The sequence below is a fragment of the Anabrus simplex genome, chromosome 14, assembly GCF_040414725.1.
Source record: "Anabrus simplex isolate iqAnaSimp1 chromosome 14, ASM4041472v1, whole genome shotgun sequence".
Classification (NCBI taxonomy): domain Eukaryota; kingdom Metazoa; phylum Arthropoda; class Insecta; order Orthoptera; family Tettigoniidae; genus Anabrus; species Anabrus simplex.
Window position 1 is genome coordinate 84,716,149 of NC_090278.1, and position 26,554 is coordinate 84,742,702.

The following is a 26,554-nucleotide window of genomic DNA, read 5'->3' on the forward strand; positions in this document are numbered from 1 at the left end:
TAAACATATGTTAAACTTATGTGATAATTCCAATAAAATAAAATTGAGTTCTTCTTGTTGGCATGATGATGTCAACCTAAACTAAACCTAAACTAAAAAACCTTGAACCAAATAAGAACAAACAAGCTAGCTAAAGCACAAAAATTAACCTGGGACATCTACAAACAAAAAATGCCTATCCATAGACACAGTAGCGTAGCCAGGTTCGACCAATGTTTGGGGGGGGGGGGGCGCTTATAGTTACAAAGTGATGATAGAACACAGTGAAGGTGGATGTGTGCATGCCTGGCTTGTCATTATAAGGACACCAACAAGTAAATTATGTTGATATTCAAATTGCAGTACACTACAAAATCTTACATAGAAATAGAGAACAAGAACAATACGATCAAGGTCAACGGTTTTACAGCGAATGGTATGTTCAGTTTACCATCTAAAATCCAACTTTGAAGGCTTCTTACAAAATAGATTTAACAGATCTGTTGGTTGTACAATGATGTGTCTGAATGTTTATTTAGTTTATTGTCAGTTTGTTCATTTTCTTTTAGTTGAATTTCTATGTGGTGGGGGATTCTAACCCCCCAGAGACCCCCACCTGGCTACGCCCCTGCATACACATAAAATTAAAACACTACAACACAGTTATAAAACCAGAAGAAACATATGCAGCGGAGACACCCTTTCACTTGAACGAACAATCAAAGACCGACAGACTCCAGTAGATCAAAATAAGAAATGGAAGAATCTGCATCAGTAAAAAATACCAGGAAGATGGACAGTGGCAGAAGTACCCAACAAAATTGTGTAGAAAGAGTGGAGAGAATGCTTTACTGATACTATTCACAAGAGGAAGGCTAGGGCTCTTTGGACATATAATGAGAATGCAGAATTCGAGACTTCTGAAAAAACTGGTACGGTATAATCTCAACTCAAAAAATACCACAACAGGATGCAGATGGATCAGAGAAATAAGAAACGATGTGAAGGAATTAGGCCTTACACTAGAAGAAAGCAAAGATATGATATAATTAAAGAAAAAATCCACGGGGCAAGTTGGCCGTGCGGTCAGGGGTGTGCGGCTGTGAGCTTGCATCCGGAAGATAGTGGGTTCGAATCCCACTGTTAGCAGCCCTCAAGGTGGTTTTCCGTGGTTTCCCATTTTCACACCACACAAATGCTAGGACTGTACCTTAATTAAGGTCTTGGCAGCTTTCTTCCAACTCCTAGGCCTTTCCTATCCCAACGTCGCCATAAGACTTATCTGTGTCGGTGCAACGTAAAGCCATTAGCAAATAAAAATAAAAATTAAAAAAAAACCAGGACACAAACATTCGCTTTACACTCACAAGAAAGAAACTCACAACACAAATATTTTCAACACCAGAAAGGGCACGAAGATCGGAATACATGGAGAAGTTCTGAGAGGACCACAAGGCCCGAACATTCCCTTTGAAAGGACTTGGATAATGCATTGACTAAAGTGGTCATATGCAGTCATAAAATTGAAAGAAGAAAAATATAGGCTACAAGCTGTTACACCCATCATTGATGGGTTAGCTCTTTTACAATTGCAACAGGAATGCAATATAGCAGAGACTAGCTACCTGGCACTTTATTATTTATTTTTTTGCTATTTTGCTTTATGTCACACCGATGGTCTTATGGCGATGATAGGACAGGAAAGGCCTAGGAATGGGAAGGAAGTAGCCGTGGCCTTAATTAAGGAACAGCCCCAGCATTTGCCTGGTGTGAAAATGGGAAACCACAGAAAACCATCTTCAAGGCTGCCGACAGTGGGATTCGAACCCACTATCTCCCGGATGCGAGCTCGCAGCCTACCCGGCACTGCCCGGGCACTTTATTGATTGTTTACTTTTAGGTATTTTATTACCTGTTAATTATGTGTGAAGTGAATTTTTGTTGATTTTGTTACTGTGACGTTGACCGATACTTCACCCTCTTTCCACCACCGCCCAGAGGGGTGCATACTCATAACTCGATATTATGGGCCATTTTGAACTTTTTTTCACCCATTCTCACCCCCCCCCCACACGCCGATGGGGCTGAACTTGGACTTAAACGACATGCAAAGCAGCCACCCCGAAACCTGTAGATTCGACAATATTTTTGATTGTGTTTATATGCCACCCTCTCCCCACCTCCACTTGTAGGTGTGGCTTACCCCCACAGTGCTTTTTTCCAGACATTCATATGTGTTGCAGAATCTCTCCTTGGTCTAGCCTACATTTAGGCACGTACCTACTTCAAACCGCAGGCCTGTATTCCACTGTAGAATCCTCGAGCTGACGTTGCATGGTTACGGCTGGTCATTTCTTCATCCGATTCCTAGAGCGGGTTAGTGTGATGGCAATATCTCCATAATCGTAGGGTTTAGGCCTTAATAAAATAGGATTTTTGGGACCTTTACAGAGTTTTGTTCTTCGCGTCGTGAGACTTAAAATGAGCTTTGTCCCTTCCTAGTGCAACAAATTCGATATTTGGTGGATGTTGGCCTATAATGACTTTTATAGGCACATTTCTGACATGTTGTGTTACATTATTTTAATTTTCGTAGGAATCTCTAATTGTTTTGAAAATAAAATACAGCCCATGTTACCCACTGGTAATGTATCTTTCTGTAGGTGAAAGAATTTTTAAAATTGGTTCAGTAGTTTTTGAATTTATCCATTACAAACAAATATACAAATCATTTTCTCTTTATAATATTAGTATAGATGACTGACACCTAGAGAGACAGAGCGCACCTCAATTTACAGAAGGGATACTGTAATTAGTCAGTATAATGTTATTGTTGTTGAGGAGGTTCCAGAAGGGTCTGTCTTAACTTCTGATATCTCCTGTCATATTTTCCATCAGCCTTCCTTGGTAAAAAATTGATTGCTTCCTAAATGATGATACATGGGCACCTGAGGACTAGGGAAGCTTACATTAAACCAATCTCAAATTTTGGTCTCACTAGTATAGATTTTAACATGAATATTTTCAACAAAAAGATATTCTTCATTAGTAGTGAAAATGGCCTACAGAAAATTGTGTTATTACCCTCCCCCAACTGATGGGCAAAGAAATAAAGAGAATGTATGGTGGGTCCATTTCTGATGAATTGCTCTACTGTAGAAATTACACACATTTCAAACTCTGATTTGTGTTCTCTTGATAGACTTCATTAGGTCATGATTGTATTAGCTCCCTCTGTTGAGCCCCCTGTTAATGGTGACGGTAGAATAACATCCACAGTATCCCCTGCCTACTGTAAAAGGCAACTAAAAAAGGCCCCACATGCTCTTAACATGGTTGGCGTCCATAGTGCCCTTAGCTGAGTCCTGACATTGCTTTCAGTTGTGCCAGGCTCCTCACTTTCATCTATCCTATTCAACCTCCCTTGGTCAGTTGTTATTTACTTCCGACCCTGGCGGTGTTAGGTTTACGTGGCCTGGGAAGTCTTTCATTTTACACCCTTCCCTATCTTTTACTGATACCTTCATTTTTCGAAGGACTGTACCTCTACCTTTATCCTCTCTGTATGTATATTCCATTTCTCTACGGAGTCAGATATAAAGTGAGATGAATCTTCGTAGCGAGGTTTAACAACCGGATGTCCTTCCTGACGTCAACCTCATAAGAGAAGTTGATGAAATTAAATGAATGGTGTGATATATGATGTGAGGCATGTTTTTTAGGTAAGGGCCATTTGAAAATAACCACACAATGACAGACGATTTTCAAACACCACATTTATTTGCAGATTCTACATACTTTTTAACATAGCTGCCAAGTTTGTTTAAACACTCATCATACCTTACAACTAAGTTTTGAATACTCTCTTCATAGAAACTTGCCACCTGCTCCAATAACCAAGAGTTCATGGCCATTTTCATGATCTTGCACTGGGACAGAGCCTGTTTGGCCTTCACCTTTACAGGCGAATGTGTGTGTCTCCATTCCATGCTCTGTTGCTTTGATTCGGGTGTGATATGCGAAACCCATGTTTCTTCTCCCATTACAATCTGACTCAACATGTCGTCACCTTCTTCAGCATAACGAGTCAAAAACGTCATTGAACACTCAAATCTTTTGTTTTTTTGATCCTCCATTAGAAGTTTAGGGACCCAACGGGAGCACAGTTTCCTATATTCTGTATCCCAGGCTTGCAAGGGAAACTAATTAACAATTTGCTTTATGTCGCACCGACACAGATAGGTCTTATGGCGATGATGGGATAGGAGAGGCCCAGGAAGTGGAAGGAAACGGCCATGGCCTTAATTATGGTAGAGCCCCAGCATTTGCCTGGTGTGAAAATGGGAAACAATGGAAAACCATCTTCAGGGCTGCCGACAGTGGGATTCGGACCCACTATCTCCCGGATGCAAGCTCACAGTCGCGCGCCCTTAACCGCACAGCCAACTTGCCTGGTCCAAGAAATTTTGCTCTGCTTTTAACAGAGGACTCTTTGCTAAATTGTTGAGTTTGCATTTTAGATCATTTATAACTCTTTGGAGAATCAATATGAATTGTTTTAAGGAACAAGTTGTTTTAAACAAAAACAAATAACTTTGCTAAAGAAATAGTTTATTTTATATTCTTGGAAACAAGACAGAAATCATGTTGACAGTACAGAGATTTTGAAAAGATAAAGGAATAGCAACTGAATTTCTTTGCGTGATGGGCAACTTTTGTCGTAGACGTCTGAAGAACTTAGCAAGGGACAGAGGAGCCATCCTTGCAGCAGATCCTTTCTGGGGCAGTCTGCAGCAGTTCCCACTGGCCATTGCAGAGACGCGAATAAGCTCCAACCTGATAAAATAATATAGCAACACTGAAGTTAAAATAAATTCATTAAATGTTATCTGCTTATCTACCATACGCCTACTGCAGTATAGTAACAGTAGTTTTATGGTTATGTATATTTTTGTAACACTTATCTTAAAAGTTAAAATACTACATAGTGAGGGAAAATATGATAAAGATTCAGATCATAATTACATTCAGTTGTGAACAAGCCATCAAGGTTAGAGATGATCTGATTTTCATTCTGTAAGTATTCTTATTATAAACTTAGCACATTTAAACATCTTTATGAACAATCTACATATTAAAAGAGTTTACTAAAAACATCTTTGGCAAATCCGTCCATTCTACTGAACCAATTCGCTTCATTTTGGTTTTATTCTCTCTGGAATCACCTGCCGCCAAATTATGTGACATTATCAGGTCTCTAATATAAGCCAATTCTGAGTAATCATAAATTTAAATCTTTAAATGATCACTCCAATAATTGTAGGCGAAGGCTTACCCTAACCCGCAATACATTCTGTACTTATCAAATTGCTTAGCGACTAACACTTCCGTTAATATTCTGATATATGTGATTTTTATCCTTAGTAATGTCATTGCGTGCAGCCATGTTTGATTACTGCCTGTCGAGCCAGAGAATATACACTCCCTCTGATCATGGAAGAATACTATTCCCTGTTAGATACTCTTTGATTCTCTAACCTTTCCCAGCTTCCAAATATATTCAATAGATGGCAGAGCATTCTCAATAACTTACATGCTGCTAAGGGAAAAATGTCTACGTACAAACAGCCCCCATCATGACATATGCATTAGACATTATCTGGGAACATCTTTCGTAGGATAACCTAGCTACATTAGAAAGAGTGAAGGCCATGTATCTTAAAAAAATTCTCTGCCTGGCCACTAATCTGTGAGCTCAAGACAACCGTTCTGTATAGAAGCACTGCAATTAATAATAACATTGGCTTCTACGGCACAGTACCCAGCTTTACACCAAGAACTGCAGGATAAAAAAGCGAATATATGGATAGATGTTTTACCAAACAGACGGCATGATAACGTCAGAATGGATGAATTATGACTACAAACTGCGGCAAACCGTAATGCGCTTTTTATTAATTGTTCATAAAACCATTGAAAAAGGCGGGCAAAATAATATGAGTACGACAGGCGTATCAAGACGACTTATCTGACCTATTTATAATGAATGCTGCGGAGCTGTGCGGGTCCTCTAGTTAACTAGAACTAGGATAGGTGACCACAGATATGAAGTAAGGTATCATTTTATGTAGCCAAGAGAAATAATTATGAAAGACCGTTGAAATTCTATGCCACATATCCAGTTATCTTTCTTCTGGTTCTTGAAAGAATGAGTCATGCATGCTGTCTGACACTCCAATTCCTAAAGCCTTAATTAGGAAAGAGTCTAGTAAGAATCTTACTTCTCCATTCTGAATGTCGTTCTTGTAGTTGCGACAGATGTGCTCCTTAATAGGGATACCTTCGTACTCGTAGGACATGTCTCCCTTGTTGGTCAGTCCAGCAATCTGTGAGGAGAGAAAAATTAGAGATGTATAGATCATCCATGAAAAGTTTTCTGAAAATTGTTCCCCTGTTCTTAGTTCCTAAAGAAAAAACACTCAATTATATTGATCTTATTTTGATATATTTTACACATTCTCTTTTTTTTTTTTTTTTTTTTTTAATATTTACATTTAGTTACCCAAAATTTGCTTTTGCTGCTGAGTGAAAACACGTATTCCCTATATTTACGTTAATTATCAAGTTGAATTGAAAGTCCCTTTAACTGTAATTAACAATTACCTTAGTCTAAGTAAAGCAAATCAAAATAATTGCTTTGGGGGCCATGCTCATTGGACACAGCTCACTAACTTAAGACAAAAAAAAAAAAAAAAAAAAATTTTTCGGACTCTTTCAGAAAAAGATGTTTGAAATTTTGTGATCACATTCTCAGAATGAACAGACTGAAAGAAATCTAACCTTGCTTTCAACAGAAGATCAAGAACGAGTGACTGAAAAAGGGTTACACTCAAAGAATGGAAGTATCGGCCAATGGAAACAAGGAATCTTAACCTCTAAACTTCAAAATGTGAGATATCTTGGGTTTCCCGAAGAATATTTGGGTATCCTAGCAGTATGCAGTAAATAATTTGAATCTAGTTACTTAAGTAGTCACAGGATGGCATATGATCGTTGCTTCAAACCATATTGTACAGCATCAAATAAGTACTTGAAAGTGATTTATGTAGGATTATCACAAAAAAAGTCTTGTTTTTCATCATAATAGGCTATATCATTATATATCTAATGTGTTTTGTTTTTTGTTGTGTTGTTTTCTTATCAAATTTTTTTTTAATTGCATTTTTTAGGAAAGTTGCCATAAAATAATCACTACTATAAATATTTTATAGGATTTATGGTTATCTTTAACAGTAACCAATATATTCATGTTTTAAAATATATAAATAATATTTTTTTGTTAATAATTTTCAAAATTATAGGTGAAGTATCCATAACGTATGTTTATAACAGATATTAAATTTCATCCAAAAAAATTAGACATTTTTGTGTCAAATTAATTTTTTAAAGTCTTGAGTATGGGCTTATTGACTTCCTTGCAAATCTATTGTTGATGTTGTCAGAGGAAAGCAAGAGTTCAGAATATGTATATTAAAACAATGTCAGATTCAGTCAGAGTTCTGTACGTGGAAAACCACCTCACAAGTTGCAAGTGTCTTGAAAACAAACTAAATGTTATCTCCCTCAAAGAGAACTGTAGACTAATGAATAACACGAGTGACTTACTGTGTGGAGGCACTGGTCTCGACATTCATTGACCACACTGCAGCTTGGTGCCTGAGCGTCCAGAATGTTGTACACCTTGTGGTTCTCATTAACATCAGAAGTGAAGAAGCCAGTACATTGGCACAGGTGAGCACTAAAGTGAGAACACATGCAGTTGTTATTGATACATAGATTGGCCTTGGACAGCTCTGGATAACAGATCGTTCATCACATTTATTTGAAATTAATTACCTAACGTGGGAGAATCCAAAGATGGCAACCAGGAGGATGATGAATTTCATTTTGGAAGTTGAGTGAAACTGTAAAAAAAAAAAAGAACAAAATTATATTATCTTTTACCCTCAGGTAGTATAGTAAGTGAGATTGAATCAAGGTGCAGCAAAGATAATGTAGTGAGCTTGCAGTTGCGATCAACAGTATTCTGTCGGCTCCTGGATGAAACTATCTTTACACTGGTACAGACCAACTTTGCAGTATGAGAGTGAAAGCTGAGTGGACTCAGGATATCTTATTCATAAGTTACAAGTAACAGACAAGAAAGTAGTGAGAATGATCGCTGGTACAAATATTTGGGAACAATGGCAGGAGGATACTCGGAATGAGGAGATAAGGGAATAATTGGGGCAAATATTAATTTAGGAGGAGGATTAGGATTAGAATAATTTACCAAGGGAGATGTCAACAAATTTCCAACTTCTTTGAAATAGTTTACAAAAAATACTAGGAAAACAGTTGATAAGAGATCTGCCTCTCAGGTGACGGATCTAAATGCAGATTGATTGATTGACAAGAAGATGGAGAAGATTTACTACTCTTCTGTATTCTTATAGAAAATCCCTTGAGTGTAAAAGTAAAATTGTTTTCAAGACCTGATGATTGGAATGCTATACTCACTGCAGAGAAGCTCTGAAGGAAATCTGAAGCTGTCTGGAACTGTGTGCCTTCATCGTCTACCACCAGAGCTTATATACTGCTCACCGGGACGTGAACTTCACGAGCCATGACCTCACAGCCACTACCCTCTGAATTGAGGCGTTTGAAATATACCAGACTTGTTTGTTTCTTATTCATTAGTATTCTTGGGATGTTTTGGGAAGGTTACTTCATATTAAAATTTCTTAGCAACTCTTTCAAGAAACTCAGTGAACTGTCCTTGATGTAAGGTAAATGAACTTGTCAATACAATCTTCTTTTCTGTCCTGAACAAATCTTATTAACATTCACTATGAAGTTTTTGGAAGTCTTTTTAATATGCAAGACAGTATGTCATTTCAAATCACAAAGAGAGCAAGTTCATGAAAGAGTCTGACTTAGGCTGACCTTGAACCTCTGTTGGGTCAACAGTTAAGGTATTAGTTACCATGCCTGAGTTTCAATCCGTAGTAGTGGCAGAGATTTTACAGAAATGGCCAAAATTTATAGAATAAACTAGCTGTAGGCCTATTACCTCCATGGGTTATTGGGTTATTTTGCATTAGTTAGATCAAATTTAGAATACGCCTCTGTTATTTGGAATCCAGCAATAAAGTTAGACAGAGATTTGATTGAAAGGATCCAGAAAAAAATCTTCAAATACATGTATTTCAAACTGAAGAATATCCTCAATCTTATTACAAAATGATTGAAACGTGGGTTCGAAAGGATGGATACCAGTAGAAAATGTCCGCTGATAATGTTTGTCCATAGGATTGTTAATAATGACATAGATGATATAAATAAAATAATGGGTTATTCCACCTTTCCAATACAAATTAAATAGTTATTTATTAAATAAACATTTAATGGGACTAGTTTTGACCTACTTAAAGGTCAACTTCAGCCATATCGCATGTAGAACAAAGTATTTGAAACACATTTGTTTTAAAGATGGTCTTAAAATATATAAGTTTGACACTATGAAAAATTGTTTATAGAATTTCCTGAAAAACACATTTGTTGTAAGAAATTAGTTCACTTAGCTTTAGGAATATATGAGAAGAAGAAGTCTTATAATATTCTTCATAGTATTCAAGAATGTACATACAATTCGAAATTCACAGTCTTGATGAGATGTGGAAATGGGCATATATACATAGTGTTGTTGTGGTAGAGGAGAAGTCTTTTGATATTATGACTTCTTTTTTTTTTTTTTTTTTTTTTTTTTTTTTTTTTTTTTTTTTTTTTTTTTTTTTTTTTTTGCTAGGGGCTTTACATCGCACCGACACAGATAGGTCTTATGGCAACGATGGGATAGGAAAGGCCTAGGAGTTGGAAGGAAGCGGCCGTGGCCTTAATTAAGGTACAGCCCCAGCATTTGCCTGGTGTGAAAATGGGAAACCACGCAAAACCATTTTCAGGGCTGCCGATAGTGGGATTCGAACCTACTATCTCCCGGATGCAAGCTCACAGCCACGCGCCTCTACGCGCACGGCTAACTCGCCCGGTATTATGACTTCTTCTTCTCATATATTCCTACAGCTAAGTGAACTAATTTCTTACAGCAAATGTGTTTTCAGGAAATTCTATTAACAATTTTTCATAGTGTCAAACTTATATGCTTTTGGACCATCTTTAAAACAACTGTGTTTCAAATACTTTGTTTCTACACACGATATGGCTGAAGACGACCTTTAAATAGGTCGAAACTAGTCCCATTAAATGTTTATTTAATAAACAACTATTTAATTTTTATTGAAAAGGTGGAATAACTCGCTTATTATTTTATTTGGTTTAATAAAAGTTCAAACGGACCCATAAAATAAAATTCATGTGTCTAGATAGATGATATGGAACTAGTCAACTTCTATTATACGCACCTAGAAAACTGGCCTAATTGCCACCACTGCTTTTAACTGTCCTTAGATGAATGTGAGATTTGAAATTAAAAGGCTGAACTATAAAGATAATGATAATGATAATGATAATGATATGAAGACAATGCGTGCAATATGATACCTGCCAGTGTTCTGCAGTAGAGTTTATTTCTCTCCACTTCACATCCAGTCAGTAACGAGTTCTAAAACATTAGTTTCTTTCAAAAATAAGTCCTGATTTAATACAGGAAAAACCTGACAATCCTGGTCTGTTTTCAGATCAGCATGCTGTATGAGAGTGAAAGCTGGGTGGACTCAAGATATTTTTCGTAAGCAGTGAGGCGAAGAGAAAAAGGAAAAAGTAATTGGCTTTATTACAGTTACTTGACAAATATTTTACTTAGTTACAATTACAGATTATTTTTTTTAAAGCAGTCAGTAAAATTACAGTTATTTAAGGAAATCACTGAATACTTTTTCACTTGGGGCTGGAAAAATACAAATGTTTGCAAGGAAAAGGAATATGTTACTTCATTTTGTGTGGGTTCTTTTAAACATAGAGGTACTAAGTGGCTATCATTTTCTAAATGATCTTTACCCATCATTTTTATTTTAGTTAATGACTTAGCATTTTAACACTTCCAACACTACTATATTTTAACATGGACCCTGGCAGTGAACAGGGTCTTTATCCTGAATTTTAATACATTATTACACAATACAAAAACATAGTACGTACCTGATTTTTGTATCATATGAGGGTATTCGCGGAAACCTCCGTGGCTCAGGCGGCAGCGTGTCAGCTTCTCACCGCTGGGTTCTGTGGTTCAAATCCCGGTCACTCCATGTGAGATTTGTGCTGGACAAAGCAGAGGTGGGACAGGTTTTTCTCCGGGTACTACAGTTTTCCCTGTCATCCTTCATTCCAGCAACACTCTCCAATATAATTTTGTTTCATCTGTAGGTCATTAATCATTGCCCCAGAGGAGTGCAAAGGCCTCAGCGGCCGGCACAATTCCTAACCTCGCCGTAAGATGGGGCCTCATTCATTCCATCCCTGACCCAGTCAGTGACTGGAAAATAGGTTGTAGGTTTTCATTTTATGAGGGTATCAGTGATTCAGATTGAAGATGTTAATCAGGAAGTACATATCTAAAGAAATTTAATTATACTAATCTTATGAAAAACATTAAAACATCTACAAAAAAACTTTCACATTCAAGTTATACCAATAAGCCTGCTGAAACAAATAAAAAATGAATAATTTAATGTGGCTACTTAAGCCACAAGTAAACACAAGTATATTTCAAACACAAAATTTACCTATTTAAGAATAGTTTGTTTTGGTATAGTAGCCCTAAAAACATTGACCAAATTTGCACGACCATCTACTTTCTTCCTGTGGTATAGGTGAATCATCGGCCTCTGTCTCTTCATCTAAACCAAAAAATAGGCCCAAATTTCTAGAGAGGTGAAGTATTTCTCTCGTTTGTATTTGGAGTAATATAATGCAGCTAAAAACTTGCATTCGAAAGTGACGTAGCAAATAAAACTCTTGCCCAAACCATCACTTGATATGTTATCCGGTTCGTAAGCAGAATCTTCATCACTGTCATCTATTTCTGAACCCGCTTCTCATGATAAAATATCCAAGATATCACTATCATTGAGCCAGCATGAGGACATGCTTGTACAGTAACACAGCTGACAGCGCGACAGATTTGGCGTGCTCATCGCCCGGCACATTGAATGCTTCGGTAGAGGTTACAGCAAGGAGAAACTACCCTTTTTATCGTTTCAGTTTTAATTTCCTGATAACTGCTGCATTCTAGTGGATACTAGGTAAACTACTACCTCCAAGCAAGGCACAGAACCATATGGAATATGTGCTGCTGCCTTTTAACATTAGTGAAAATCATGCTCGTATGGTATATCGGCGCCGTCCACAACCAAGAAAGCAGTTTGCCCGTATCTCATACAAGCATAGTGTTGAAAGTGTTAAATGTTTTTGCATTTACTTTGTAAATAAAATAATTGATTCTTAAAATTCTCATTGCTAATCCTTGGCGTCTTAGGGGGGACACTTGAAGAAACACCTGTATTGAATTTTAAGAACATTGTTGGAATGTTTCATAATATTGGTGAAGTAAGAAAGTACCTCATCCAGAACTGGTGAAGCTATGGATTCTGCTGTAGAAGAATTGAAAAATTTATCATCACAATTTATTTCTTCACATTTCTGCTTCTGTGCAATGTATATCAGCTACTAGAATATGAGGGGAGATCATATATAAACAGGATTTTATTTTTTATTTAAATTCATTTATTGAAAAACACAAGGCAATTACAATTTATTTTTCCACATAGTTTCCTGCTTTGGAAATGCATTTGTCCCAGCATATGGGCAGCTTTTTGATGCCCTCATTGTAAAAAGAACAGGGTTGTGCACCAGCCAGTTGCACACAAAGTCTTCCACACTCTCGTCATCTTTAAATCGTTGCCCTCCTAGAGCTTCTTGAAGTAGTCTGAACAAATGAATATCGCAGGGTGATAAATCTGGGCTGTAAGGAGGATGGTCCAGTGCATTTCCTGTAGCTTGGAGACAGTTAGAGCTGCAGTATGGGGCCACGCATTGTTGTGGAAGAGGATGACCTGTCGAATCCGTTGGTTTTGTCTTTTGCGGTGATATGCAACCCTTGCCTTCTTCAACAGCTTGCAGTAGTAAGCAGCATTGATTGTGCGTTGCTCATGCAAAAATCAATCAGCAAAGTGCCTTGCCCATTGAAAAAAATGGTTGCAGGAACCTTGCCAGCTGACAGTCGAGTCTTGGCTTTCACTGGTGCTACCTCCCCTTTCCTCCGCCACTCCTTACTGGCTTGTGGTGGACTCATGTTTTGTCGCAGGTGATGATCTGACTCAAAAACTTGCTGTAAGCCTCTGACAGACCTCCAAATGTCTCAACTTCAGATTTTCGGACAAAAGGCAAGGGACCCATCTGGAATACACTTAATGGAACTGTAGGTCATTTGTGATGATTGCTTGACATCTCCCATAACTGATTCCGACTTGTTCTGCAATTTCTGATACTGTCGATCGACGTCAATAATGTCTTTAGCCACACAAATGTTTTTGTCTGTAATGCTGGTCGAAGGACAGTGATCGTGTTGCTGATTTTCCACACATTCTCGTCCTTCCTTGAACTTTTTATACTAGGCAAACACACATGTCCTTGACACCAACTGTTGATGTTCAGGAACAAAAATCCCGTTTATGTTTGATCAACCTTCATGTAACGATTACAGTTTAATTTCAAGAAGTAAATTACAAGTAAAAATTACTAAGAATGTAATCATTACAAATAATTCAATTACTTTTACTCAATTACTTCCCAACTCTGTTCATAAGTTGGAAATCAGACATAAAAGTAGCAAGAATGATTCCTGGTGCAACCAGGTGGGAACAGTGGCAGGAGGGTACTTGGGAAAAGGAAATAAAGATTGTTACAAATAGACTTAATGGTTGAAGCTGTGTGTTTATTTAAAGTTAAAAATTTCATTGTTCCGTATTGAAGAATATTAATGTTAAAATTGAAATAATTGATAAAGAGATTCAACCTATTCAATACAAAAAATAAGAAATGTAGTGAATTACTTTCCCATTTAATAATAGGTAGAAATGGTACCGGTTTCGACCCTAGTCCAGGTCATCATCAGCCGATTAAGATGAAAAACAATGCATAGGATCAGTAGATGAGGCGATATAAAAATGAAATGGGGGATAGACACTGTAAAACTTAGAAGAAGTAAAATGGAAATCACTCAAAAGAAAACAGTGCGCAATTCTATGAGTGGTAGCATAGCACACGCAGCACTGTTTACTGTTCTAAGAATTCTATAGGAGCACAATTACTTATTCAATTATATTGAATTGTATTATATTTATCTATATACTTACTTTCCCATGACTGAGGAAAATTACTGGATCGTCAAGCTATTCTCCATTTTACTTTGAGCATTTGAAACCACAGTGCCTGATATTGAATGCGTCGCGCTGATCACCGGGAGCTGGCAAGTTGCTTCAATGGATCTACTCATCTTCAACTCCTGCACAATTATGGATCGTCGTACGTGTTCGATTGTGATGTGACTTTATGCCTGACAGTATTTAAAAACTGGCTCATTTAACCATTCTCCGCTGTTCGTAAACATTGCGGGACTTTGCGTAGTGCTGCGTGTGCTATGCTACCGCTCAGAGAATTGCGCTCTGTTTTCTTTTGAGTGATTTGCATTTTACTTCTTCTAAGTTTTACAGTGTCTAACCCCATTTCATTTTTATATCGCCTCTTCTACTGATCCTATGCATTGTGTTTCATCTTAATCGGCTGATGATGACATGGACTAGGGTCGAAACCGGTACCATTTCTACCTATTATTAAATGGGAATGTAATTCATTACATTTCTTATTCTTTTGTATTGAATAGGTTGAATCTCTTTATCAATTATTTCAATTTTAACTGAAGCTGTATGTGCAGATTGGCTTTGGCGGTGGGGTTATAATTTTTTTTTGCAGTTTGCTTTACATCGCACCGACACAGATAGGTCTTATGGTGACGATGGGATAGGAAAGGGCTAGGAGTGGGAAGGAAGCGACCGTGGCCTTAATTGAGCATTTTGCCTGGTGTGAAAATGGGAAACCATAGAAAATCATCTTCAGGGTTGCCGACAGTGGGATTCGAACCCACTATCTTTCGAATATCAAGCTTGGTGGTGGGGTTATTTGAGGTAAATGGCGGATGATAGGTTACAGAGGAGAATAATGGACTCAGCTAGGAGAAACAGAGGGAGACCAAGACAGTGATGGTTGGACTCAATTTTTAATGATTTAAAGATAGAAGTTATAGAACAAATTGAGGCCACAGAGCTAGTTGCAAAATGAAGGCTTGTGGAGGGTCTTAGTTAATCACTGACACTTGCAGATTGAATACTGGAAAGCATATCTGCCTATAATTGTAGCTGTGATTTTATGGTGATTATTTTCCTCTTATTCTGATGCTTAAAATTGTTTGATTTGGTGAATATTTCTTTAAAAGAAACCCAGGTAATTTGATGCACATTCAAACCCTGACAAATCTGTCAAATTTAACTGTTGTAGATCTAAGATATAGTTCTTGCAATTTTCCCATTAACGAGGGGCATGCTTTTGAAGTCCACACTGAACTCCATGTGGTGTTTCATTTACAAGGAGAGCATGCTATTGGTTGAGAGCCATCTGCTGTTGGTCGATAGTTGAGCCGGCATGTGGTTCTGCTTAACACTTGAGTCGCTGGTCATTAACCAATGGAATTGCGAGAGCCATACAGACAGTTGCGTACAAGCATCATAATAGGAACCCCAGAGGCAACCGGATGCAGCCGAAAATATGTGTTACCCAAGACAGACATAAGTGTGGATCTGCTTCAGTGACATTTGTTTAAAAATATTTAAAATACAAATTAGAAATTAAGTTCAATTTTTTGAAAAAAATGTTCTTAACATTTTCTGTAGGTTTCATGAACATTACTTACTTGCTTATTCTTTTTTCATATATATGAAGGCTATGAACGGTTCCATCAGTTGTATGATCAGATAAATGATCTTTGACTGCAGAAAGTGCTTCACACTTACCACGGCAAACCATAGAAGCTGCAGAAACTTTGAAGAAGAACTATTGTGATCTCGAAGCATACCATCAGAATACTGTTCTTGCATCAGTGTCTCCTCCTTCTTCTGCATGTTCTTTTGTAAACTTTTGAGATATTCAATATTATTTTAAAAAGTGCTGTTTTAGAATACCATTTAATTCCAGGATGCCTTTAACTTTCTCCAGTAGATTGTTGTTAACCTTGTTGTCAAGAAGAGAAGGAGAGTGGAAAAATTCTGCTGGTTCTGAACTGTTTACATGTATGGTTGTTCTAATAATATAATTATTTGTGGCTGTTTGCTAACCTGGCACAACCCTTGCAGGGCAGGCCGCCCAGTGAGGAGGAGTACCATTAACCATATATAGAAAACTGCATGTTATTGTGGTACAAGATAGTGATGTGTGAGTTACAGGGATGTCGGGGAGAGCACAAACACCCAGTCCTTGAGCCAAGGGAATTAACAATTTAAGATTTAAATTTCTGACTCAGCCGAAGATCGAACCCAAGGCCCTCTGAACAGAAGGCCACTGTGCTGACCATTCAGCGAAAGAGATTTACATGTAGTTTTTGTTGCCACTTGCTCGAATCTACTTTCGAGCATTAGTTCCCTCTTGTTACTTAGGGTAGTGAATATCTATAGCAGAATTCCGATTAAATATGCACAAAATCTGTTACATATTTTTACACATAAAAATTCCACTTTCTATTTGAAAGTACCTATTTTGCGTGTGGTATCCTGGAAAATTGCTTTTTGTTGAAAATATAGTTGTGTATGTTTAGTCCTCAGCCCGAAGGCTGGTTGGATCCTCAACAGCTCTGCCATCAGCTGTCATAGATGGCGTAGGCATCACTGAAGAGGCGTACTAGGGAAATGAGGAGTGAGATAGTTTCCCGTTGATTTCCTCACCGAGCCAGAAGTTGCCATTACATATCAGTCTGCCAAGCCCACTGAAATGCATGCACCAACCTACCCTATGAGCAATATTTTCACACCATTCATAGCAGGGACTGGCTGCAGAAGGAATGGCATTACTAGCATCGCTCATACCTCAGTCACTTTCATTTTGTCAAAGCCAAGGATAAAGCTGAGACAGATCAATGAAAGTAACAAGATTGCTCTAGCCGATACCAGAAGACATAGTGCACTGTAAACACTAGATCCTGCAAGCAAAGGCATGAAAATAGAGTTATTATGGGGTAAATGTGCAAATTGCTGTAAATTTTATGATGCTTCATGGATATATTGCACAATTTAATACTTTTTATATAGTGATTTGGATTATTAGAAGTTTAAATGTCAATATAATTCATGTTATATTCAATATCCTATAAAAAGTTTGTATATGGTTAATGTTGTTATTGTGTTGTTTTTATTTAGTTTTTTGTTAGGACATAAAAAGTTGTAAGTAAGGTCTTTTATATGCATGTGAGTTTAATCTGTAAACTGAAGAAGAGAATTTTAATTCTAAAAACATATACATTTATGTGTTTGATGGTTTAGTATATACACTAGATTTTGAATTGTATTGACAAGGTGGACCTTGAAATAATTAATAACAGTAATGAAATCAGTATGGACCATTGGTGGCCATCATGGTCAAGCTAATAGATACCTCGAAAATTTGTTGAGTTCTGCAAGACATTCCTCCTGCCAAAATCTTTGATGATTAACATTGAACTTTCTGCCTTGAAATTATCAATACTCTTTAATTTATTTTTCCATTACACAATATTTGTAGGTATTAAGTATGCTTTGTCTTTTAGGTAACCTGTAAATTGAGGAAGTTTTACTATGTAATAAATATACAGGGTGTTTCAAAAAGGACTTTACAACTTTGACAGCTCATAGTTATTTATTCATTTTACTTACAGAAATGGTTTTGGTGTCATCTTGACTGACAATAGATCAAGTTTTACCTCAACAGGTTGAATGTGACCTCCATCGGTCATGGGGCACACACCCCATCTGAAGTCCGTTTCTTGCCAAACTCGCTGCAGCATGTCAGGTGCGACTCATTCAATTGCGATGCAGATTCTACGTCTGAGTTCTCGTAAAGAAGCCGGTAAGGGTGGAATAAACACTGTATCCTTGACGAATCCCCACAAGAAAAAGTCAAGAGGTGTCAGGTCTGGTGAGCGTGGGGGCCATGCAATTGGTGCACCTCGTCCAATCCACTTACCCAATCACTTCCCATCACACGCCAAATAGTCGTATGTGCAACGCCCAGCTCTTGAGAATCACTCCGTGTCGATTTTCGAGGACTGTGCTCAAAGCGTTGTCTCACTTGCTCTATGACATCGTTAGACGTACGTGGACGACCTGAGGATTTCTTATGGCTTACCGAACATCCAGTTTCAATAAAGCACTTATGCCACTCATAAATAGTAGACCTACTGGGAGTACCTTTACCACACTTTGTACGAAAATTACGTTGCACAGTTGTCGCCGACTTCGACTCTTCAAACCAAAACACACAGCGAGCGCGCTCGGGACAGGTGAAGGCAGCCATCTTTGCTGCAACTGCCGCTAGCGCTTGCAGTGGCGTGATTCTGTACTAGCGTATCACGCGAGTCAAAACTTGATCTATTGTCAGTCAAGATGACACCAAAACCATGCCTGTAACTGAAATGAATAAATAACTATGAGCTGTCAGAGTTGTAAAGTCCTTTTTGAAACACCCTGTATATCTAAGGTACAGTATTTATCTAAGGATGAGCCCTCCTGGTGGCCATGATTGTTTACGCATAAAGTCTACATGGTCTGACACCGTGATTAATCGTTACGAGTCCCATTGGTCAAAAGAATGTTCTCCATCAGAATGTTGGCCAGCAGGGTAGGAGAGGTGATGGTCTACAGTTTCCAATCACTCATTTGCTTGCCAAAAGCCAGGATTCGGCATATGACACTGTTGATGCTAATTCGTCTGCCGGATGAGGACATAAAGCTTTGAGCAGACCCTTTGGTTATTATTCGAGAGGAGTAGGCTATAAGCCAACACCGGGTTTCACCCTCTCCCTACATCATTATCATCATCTCATATCCAGACACGCACGTCTCCCATGGGCATGAAATAGACTTGCAACAGGTGCATCGAACATGTCCTCTGGACACTCCTGGCACTAAAAGCCATACAATAAGTAAGTGCCTAAGTATCAGCCAGTACACTCATTATCTATTTGTAACTCCATCTACTGATTATAGTTCATTATTTTCATGCTCGTATTGATGAATCTCACAATTATATAATGGGGATAATTCCACCTAAGCAATACTACTTGTAGTATCTTATGTAATGCTTGTGCTGGCGAAGTGCAAAGTTGTCGAATATGATAATGACGTACGTTACATTTAGTGCTAGCAAGAATGTCCTGAAGCCAAAATGGATTAATACCTATGCAAGGAATTGACAAATATATATTCTAAAACTAATATTTTACAATAAAACTACTCTTTTACATTACGTCTGAGCAAGAAATAGACAAAGTGTACACATTTACTCCCACAGATCACCAGAACACATCAAACTCTCTCATCAAAGAAACCCTGCTTTGCTGCTAGTACACTTATAACTATTCTTGGAATTCTCAGAACAAGTTTTTCCAACACTGATGTATGTATACTTTTCCAGGCATTCTGTAAGATGTCCCACAGCTTTTCCGATGAAGAAGAACACTCTTTTCGGACTTGCCAATCCAACTACTCCTACATCAGCTCAAATGGATTTAAGTCTAGGGATTGGCGGGTGGCCATTCCATTAAAAATCAATTCCCAGAGTTTTGTTTGTTTTGCAGATAAGTCCTGCAATAGCAAGACGTGTGTCTGGGGTCATTGTGTTGTTGGAGGACAAACCCACGTTGCTGTCCAGACAGGAAGAGCATAACGAGATAGGATGGAGTGGTAGCTATTTTTGTCCAGCATTCCTTAAATTCTGTGCAGTCTACCAACTCCACTGAACGTGAAACAACCCCAAACCATCACAGAGCCCCCTCCATGTTTCACTGTAGGTGTTATACAGTAGGATGCATTTTTTCCGGTGCTGAACATCGAACATAAACTCGTCGGCGTTGTCCAAAAACCTTCAAAACTTGGTTACAGTAATATATCCTGTCATTAAACTATCATTAAACATATTTGTGCGAGTACATATGTTTTGTCCGGAAACTTTTGGCCGGCAGTGCATGTTTTCATACCAGCCTTGATCTCTTCTCATGGGAAACTTTGTCTAATGGGGAAGGATAATGGTAGTGAGGGGATATTCTTTGATTCTTCTGTTGCCAGGCTGAGTGACTCAGACGGTTGAGGCACTGGCCTTCTGACCCCAACTTGGCAGGTTCAATCCTGCCATAGTCCAGTGGTGTTTGAAGGTGCTCAAATACGTCAGCCCCGTGTTGGTAGATTTGCTGGCACGTAAAAGAACTCCTGCGGGACTAAATTCGGGCACTTTGGCATCTCCGAAAACCGTAAAAGAGTAGTTAGTGGGTCGTAAAGCAAATAACATTATTAATATTATGATCTTTCTGCTAATATAAGTTTTCTTGCTGTTTATTATGGAGTTGAAATAGGTGGAATCATTTCATCCTGTGGAATAATAATCTTGATTTTGAGGTCTTAGGTAGTTGTGGAATTCATTTGGTGAGATTGGATGCTTATTGTCCTGCTGGAGGCATGTTGTGCACAACACAAGGTATGAAGTGCTCCATTAGTATCTTTCAAACGCAGTTTAATCATGAAGAAGGTATACAGCTCCAACACAAAAGTGTAACGAACCTTATAAAGGATCTATGGGCGTGAGAATCAAATTTTATTGATTTTAACCTGTTATCAATGTTGCTTACTGTGTTTTTTAACTACATTCTTAGATTAAGTGATGATGATGATGATGCTTGTTGTTTTAAGGGGCCTAACATCGAAGGTCATCGGCCCCTCTTAGATTAAGTGATGTTCAATGCTTTGTATATGTTAATTTATCTTATGTTCTCAAGCAGCTGAGGATGATCAATTGTAAATCGTAACTGGTCCTGCAGGTGGTGTATTTTTAATGTAAATACACTGTACTTTTAACAAGTAGTATTGATTAGGTGGAATTTTCCTTATTATGTAATTCTGTCTACTGATTCATTCCAAATTACTTGATGTTCTCTGCCTTTGCGGGTTACATACCAAATGGTTCAGGATTTATCTTATATCCAAGCACATTTATTATGCTTTTGAGAGGATGTAGAGTGGGTGAAATACTTAGATCACAAGACTGTCTTGTTATTTTGCTAAAGAAAATTTTTATTTTTCATACTCAAGAGAATTCAATCCAGAAATTAAATAAGATAAATATTAATAGATTTTCAGGTTGCTTGGTGGATAGTTGTCGATGTTGGTATCTTGAAGGAGTTAGCAGGACACAGCAGAACCATTCTTGCAGCAGATTCTTTCCTTGGCAGTCTGTAGCAACTGCCATGGGCCATTGCACTGGCGGAAGTAAGCAGCCACCTGGACAAAAGTACCAAAGATAATAAAATTAGCAGTAGATTAATATTATCAAATAGCTTTCTAATTATGCTCCTGTGGGTGCAAACAAAACAAACTTTGATTGTGAAATAGAAGCTAATCTTGCCCTGACTCAGTTCCTTTTTCAGAAAGTTGACTGACTAAAGCAGTGTTGTCAGCCAGCCTCAGGCAATATAAAATTAAATTTATAATTCTTGTAATGCTGCCATGTATAGTGGTATTCTAAAACTGTAATGTAAAAATGTGAATGGAAGGTAATGAATTCCCCTTCCGCTGGCTGAATAAATTCCTTATCAGACATGGAAATCACTCCAATCCCCACACATTAATTCAATTTCTGGTTAACTAGAAATATGATACAAAGTAATTAAAACAGTACTTACATGGGGTGCCATGAAATCTGTATCAAACAATGGAAATTAAAATCCACAGCCTGTTTCCAGTTATCAAAGATGACAGGGTAAACCAGAGTACCCAGAGAAAAATCTGTCCTACTTCCATTTTGACCAGCACAAATTTCACGTAAAGTGACCAGAGTTTGAACCATGGTACCCAGCGGTGAGAGGCCAGCGTACTGCTGCCAGAGCCACACAGGCTATGTATAAAACAATAATATATAGTGATAACATTACCTCTCCATTCTGAATGTCCCTGTTGTAGTTCTTGCAGATGTGGTCCCTTATGGTGGATCCCTGGTATTCATAGGACATATCACCGTCATGGGTCAGTTGAGTGAGCTGAAATAAAGATTGAGGAAAAACTTCATGCTAAATTTACTCGAAATATACACTCAATTATTTAGAATTCATTATTTTAAGTTGAGTGACGAGATTGGTCAGATGGGGAAATGAGAGAGTGTGGGAAGAAGTCAAGGAGGAACTCGTACAAATAAAGGTTACAGTGGTATGGTCACATGAGGAGAGTGAATGTATAAAGGCTGCCATTGAGGCTGTTTAATATTGAAAATGATATGGCATATGGCTTTTAGTGCCGGGAGTGTCCGAGGACAAGTTCGGCTCGCCAGATGTAGGTCTTTTTGATTTGACGCCCGGAAGTGATCTGCACGTCGTGATGAGGATGAAATTATGATGAAAACGACACATACACCCAGCCCCAGTGCCAGCGAAATTAACCAATTAAGGTTAAAAGTCCCGACCCTGCCGGGAATCGAACCCAGGACCCCTGTGACCAAAGGCCAGCACGCTAACCATTTAGCCATGGAGCCGGACATATTGAAAATGGCAGGGAGATTCTCAAATGAGATTCTGCAGAATGCATATGCTATTTTAATTCAACTGTTGACTTTCTGCCGTGGATGCTGCACACGAACTTCGCTGATGATCTGACCTCCAGTCTTACTACCATCTGGTACGACAGAAAAAAAAGTCAGTTGGTATACCATGACGAATTGGATATCAGTACCAGCTGATTTGGCAGTACACATACTTTTGTCATTCCCACTACTTCAGTTTTAAGCCAGAGTGTACTGTCCTAAAATTTTATTGAAAATGATTTGAGAAGTACTATAAAACTTCTGGCTGACATACGCAATGCTAGGAAAGAGCGTATGAATAGCAGAAGTATCAACCCTCAAGAACTAGCGGCTATCCAAGATGCCGTGTGCCAACATCGTAAAAGAGTCTGTGGTTCCAGAATTTTATTATATAGCCATCAAAGAACTCATGTGATTTGAACTTTACCTTTAGAACCCAATCATACTTGTTAATGAGTGATAGCCTAATAATTATTATTATTATTCCTACAGCAAAAACAATAAACTACAATATATTTTGATGAAAAAGATATAACTCACTGTGTGGAGACAGTATTCAGCACAGGGTCTGGGCCTGTTGCAGCTTATATCGTTGTTCTCCAGGATGTTGTATACAGCATGGCCTTCGGTGATGTCGCTCGTGAAGAACCCAGTGCACTGGCAGGATTGAGCACTGTGAACAGTATGACTGATAACAATATTAATTATTTCATAACGGATGAATTCACAGTTACAGCAAGGCCTGCACTGAAACATTTTTACGGGCGATGACCTTAGATGTCAGGCCCCTTTAAACAACAAGCATCATCAAACATTGTTATGTTTCAGATTATTTCTTAATTTGTCTATTCCTCACCTAGAAGTCTTGGTAAATTACATTCTAATCTTACTACTAACATAAAACAGGTTTAATCACATCAAGTTTCTCAGCTCTGTTTGTAGAATTTAAATCCTAGTGTTGATCAAAAATGGGAAATGAAGGAGATATAAGTATTTTTACAAAGAAAAAACATGGTATGATGTAAGTTATTGGAGGGGGCAGAATCAGGAGATCGAAAGACCAAACTATGAAACAGTAATGTTTTTGGAGCAAAGGAAGTTACTTAAGCACTGTGAAGGAACAGAAATGATCCTAATGTGATATGCAAAATCATTTAGAGAAGAAGAAGAAAGAAAAACATTTGTATATTAAACTACTTGAACTGGAATAGTAAGTGCAACATTAAGTGGATTACAGAAATCAAGGAAGATATGAACTACAGATTACAGTGGAAGACCTAAGAAACAAAACTGACAAAATCAGGAATCTCGCAGACAAGCAAACCAGAATCAACAAACAGACAATAGGAAGGGTAATTTCCAATGAAGAAAGAAGGATAAGATCCGAGAGAATGAAGAAGTACTGGGCTGACAGGAAACTAAAAAATTCTTTATATAAAGTTGGATGGAGTCGTCCAATAAAGGCCATAAAATGTAAATAAATAAATAAATAAACTACTTACCTTGCATAAGTGAAGCCAAAAATGGCAACCAACACGATGATGGCGTTCATTTTGAGAGGTGGAGTAGACCTGTAAAAGCAATAGGTTTCTGTTGTTTTATAATGTAAAGTGTTCAAAACCACAAGCATAGATTTAGAATTCTAATTGTTCACAATTTACATGGCACCTTTACTGAAAGTCTCAGTGAGTCTGAGTGTGTTGGAATTCTTGTGGGTTCAAACCCCACTGTTGGCAGCCCTGAAAATGGTTTTCCATAGTTTGTCATTTTCACACAAAGCAAAATGCTGGGGCAGTACCTTTAATTAAGGCTATGGTCGCTTCTTTCCCACTCCTAGCCCGTTCTTGTCCCATCATTGACATAACGCCTATTTGTGTCGGTGTGATGTAAAACAGACTGTATATAAATTTAAAAATTCCTATAAGTACATTGTGGGGCAAATTGTATTGTCATGAGTGTTTGAATTTGAGAAGAAATGGAAAAATATGGAATGTTGATCGCCATTTTCAGGAACTTCAATGAGTGTTGATGCCCACCCTGCTTGTAGCAGGGAAGCAAAAACAAGCTCATTGGGGTCTAAGAAGAATATAAGTGGCGACAATAGAGTACAAGCTCTGAAATGTGTTGTGGAATACAAATTAATTGAAATTAATTCACAGTCATGGCAAGGCCTCCATTGAAACATCATAATGTTTATTCTTATTTTGTCAGCCTTATGATGTCTACTCCTCACCTAGAAGTCCTGGATTTGTTTCCCAGCTTGTTCACAGATTTCAGTATTTTAAAAAAATCTCAACCTCACGAGACCAACTGAAGAGATGTTTGATATGAGAGGCAATGGGCCCGGTCAAGAAAACAGAGTAATATGGCTGAGGAAGTCATCAGGCTTGCCATGTGACACACCAATAACTGTAGGTCATCTGACAAGGCGGTATGTTTTGAACAGATGAAAGAACTTTACTTTGTAGGCTTACAACTCTTCTTTTGATGGTAAAATAAATAAAGAGACACATTGTTTAAAGTTTCAATATAAAAATAATTAGTATTCTTGCATTCAGGTGCTAGTTGGTTTGAACCCCACTGTTGACAGCTCTCAAAATAGTTTTCTGTGGTTTCCCATTTCCACACCAGTCAAATGCTGGGGCTGTACCTAATTAAAGCCACGGCCGCTTCTTTACCACTCTTAGCCCTTTCCTACCCCATCATTGCCGAAAGACCTATCTGTGTCGGTGCGACGTAAGGCAACTTGTAAAAAAATAAAATAAAAATAGTATCTTTGCATTCCTTGAGGTTATGTTTTCTCGTACCTGCATATACCTACATGCCCTCCTGACAGGGTCAAGAACAAGCTCTGAGAACAGGAGCTAAGAGAGCTATTAAACAATGGAAAATATGTAGTGATAAGAAAGATCACTGTGTTTGGAGTTTGGTAAATGGATTAGCGTAAAAGTACACTGAAATGGTTGTTCAGAAATGATAACCTGGTGGTAGAGTTCTCAAATAAATCCTTGACCAAAAGAAAATACTTGAGGTGAAAAGATATCTTACCTGTTAGGATGATGTGACAACTGGAACTGTGTGCCTTCACTGTCCAACTCCAGACCTTATATACTGTACCATGACCTTCACCACACCAGGAACATACAGTCACTGCCCTCTAAATGAATGAACGACGATTTGGATTAATTCTAAGAAAGCGAGAAATATTTCATGGTGAAGTTCTTTTTCAAACACCTGTAGAATTTGTTGCATGTCATTATCGACACTCCTTTGAAATAAGGTGAATGGCCTTTTAGCCACAGAATGTTTTACTGTAATTCCTTGCTGCTCATTCATTCACGGTGCTGTTGACTCTTGGTCAAGCCGTTTAATATGCGAGGCGTGTACATTGCCTTCTGTTACTATTCATACAGTATGTCCTGATGAGCAAGGTCATGAAAGAATTGCAGACTTTTTACTTACTCTTTTAATATTGGCCTTGTAGCTTCCTATCTCATGTGAATCAGTGGTAGAGTATCAGCCACAAGATTGTCGGATCAAACCCAGCGGGTTTTTGAAGAGGAAAACAGCCCATTTTGCACTCCGTGTCTTATGATGTTGACCATTGTCACATTCAGTACCTTCTTCTTGTGAAGTGCCCTATCCTCAATAATTTATAACT

At 38.0% G+C, this 26,554-nt stretch overlaps 1 protein-coding gene across 2 annotated transcripts; it reads right to left on the reverse strand.

Moving 5' to 3' along the window:
• Positions 1-21,409: 21,409 nt before the first annotated feature.
• LOC136885554 (uncharacterized) lies at positions 21,410-26,022 on the reverse strand. 2 transcript variants are annotated; one of them, XM_067158186.2, is made up of 5 exons: positions 25,942-26,022; positions 24,396-24,464; positions 23,434-23,566; positions 22,253-22,357; positions 21,410-21,602 (listed from the first exon to the last, which is right to left on the reverse strand). In XM_067158186.2, the coding sequence occupies exons 2-5, from the start codon at positions 24,443-24,445 to the stop codon at positions 21,504-21,506; spliced, it is 387 nt and encodes a 128-aa protein (XP_067014287.1). In that variant the 5' UTR covers positions 24,446-24,464; positions 25,942-26,022; the 3' UTR covers positions 21,410-21,503. The 2 variants fall into 2 exon arrangements, with proteins under 2 accessions (XP_067014287.1, XP_067014286.1); XM_067158185.2 differs by having other exon boundaries at positions 23,434-23,581.
• Between the last annotated feature and the right edge of the window lie 532 nt (positions 26,023-26,554).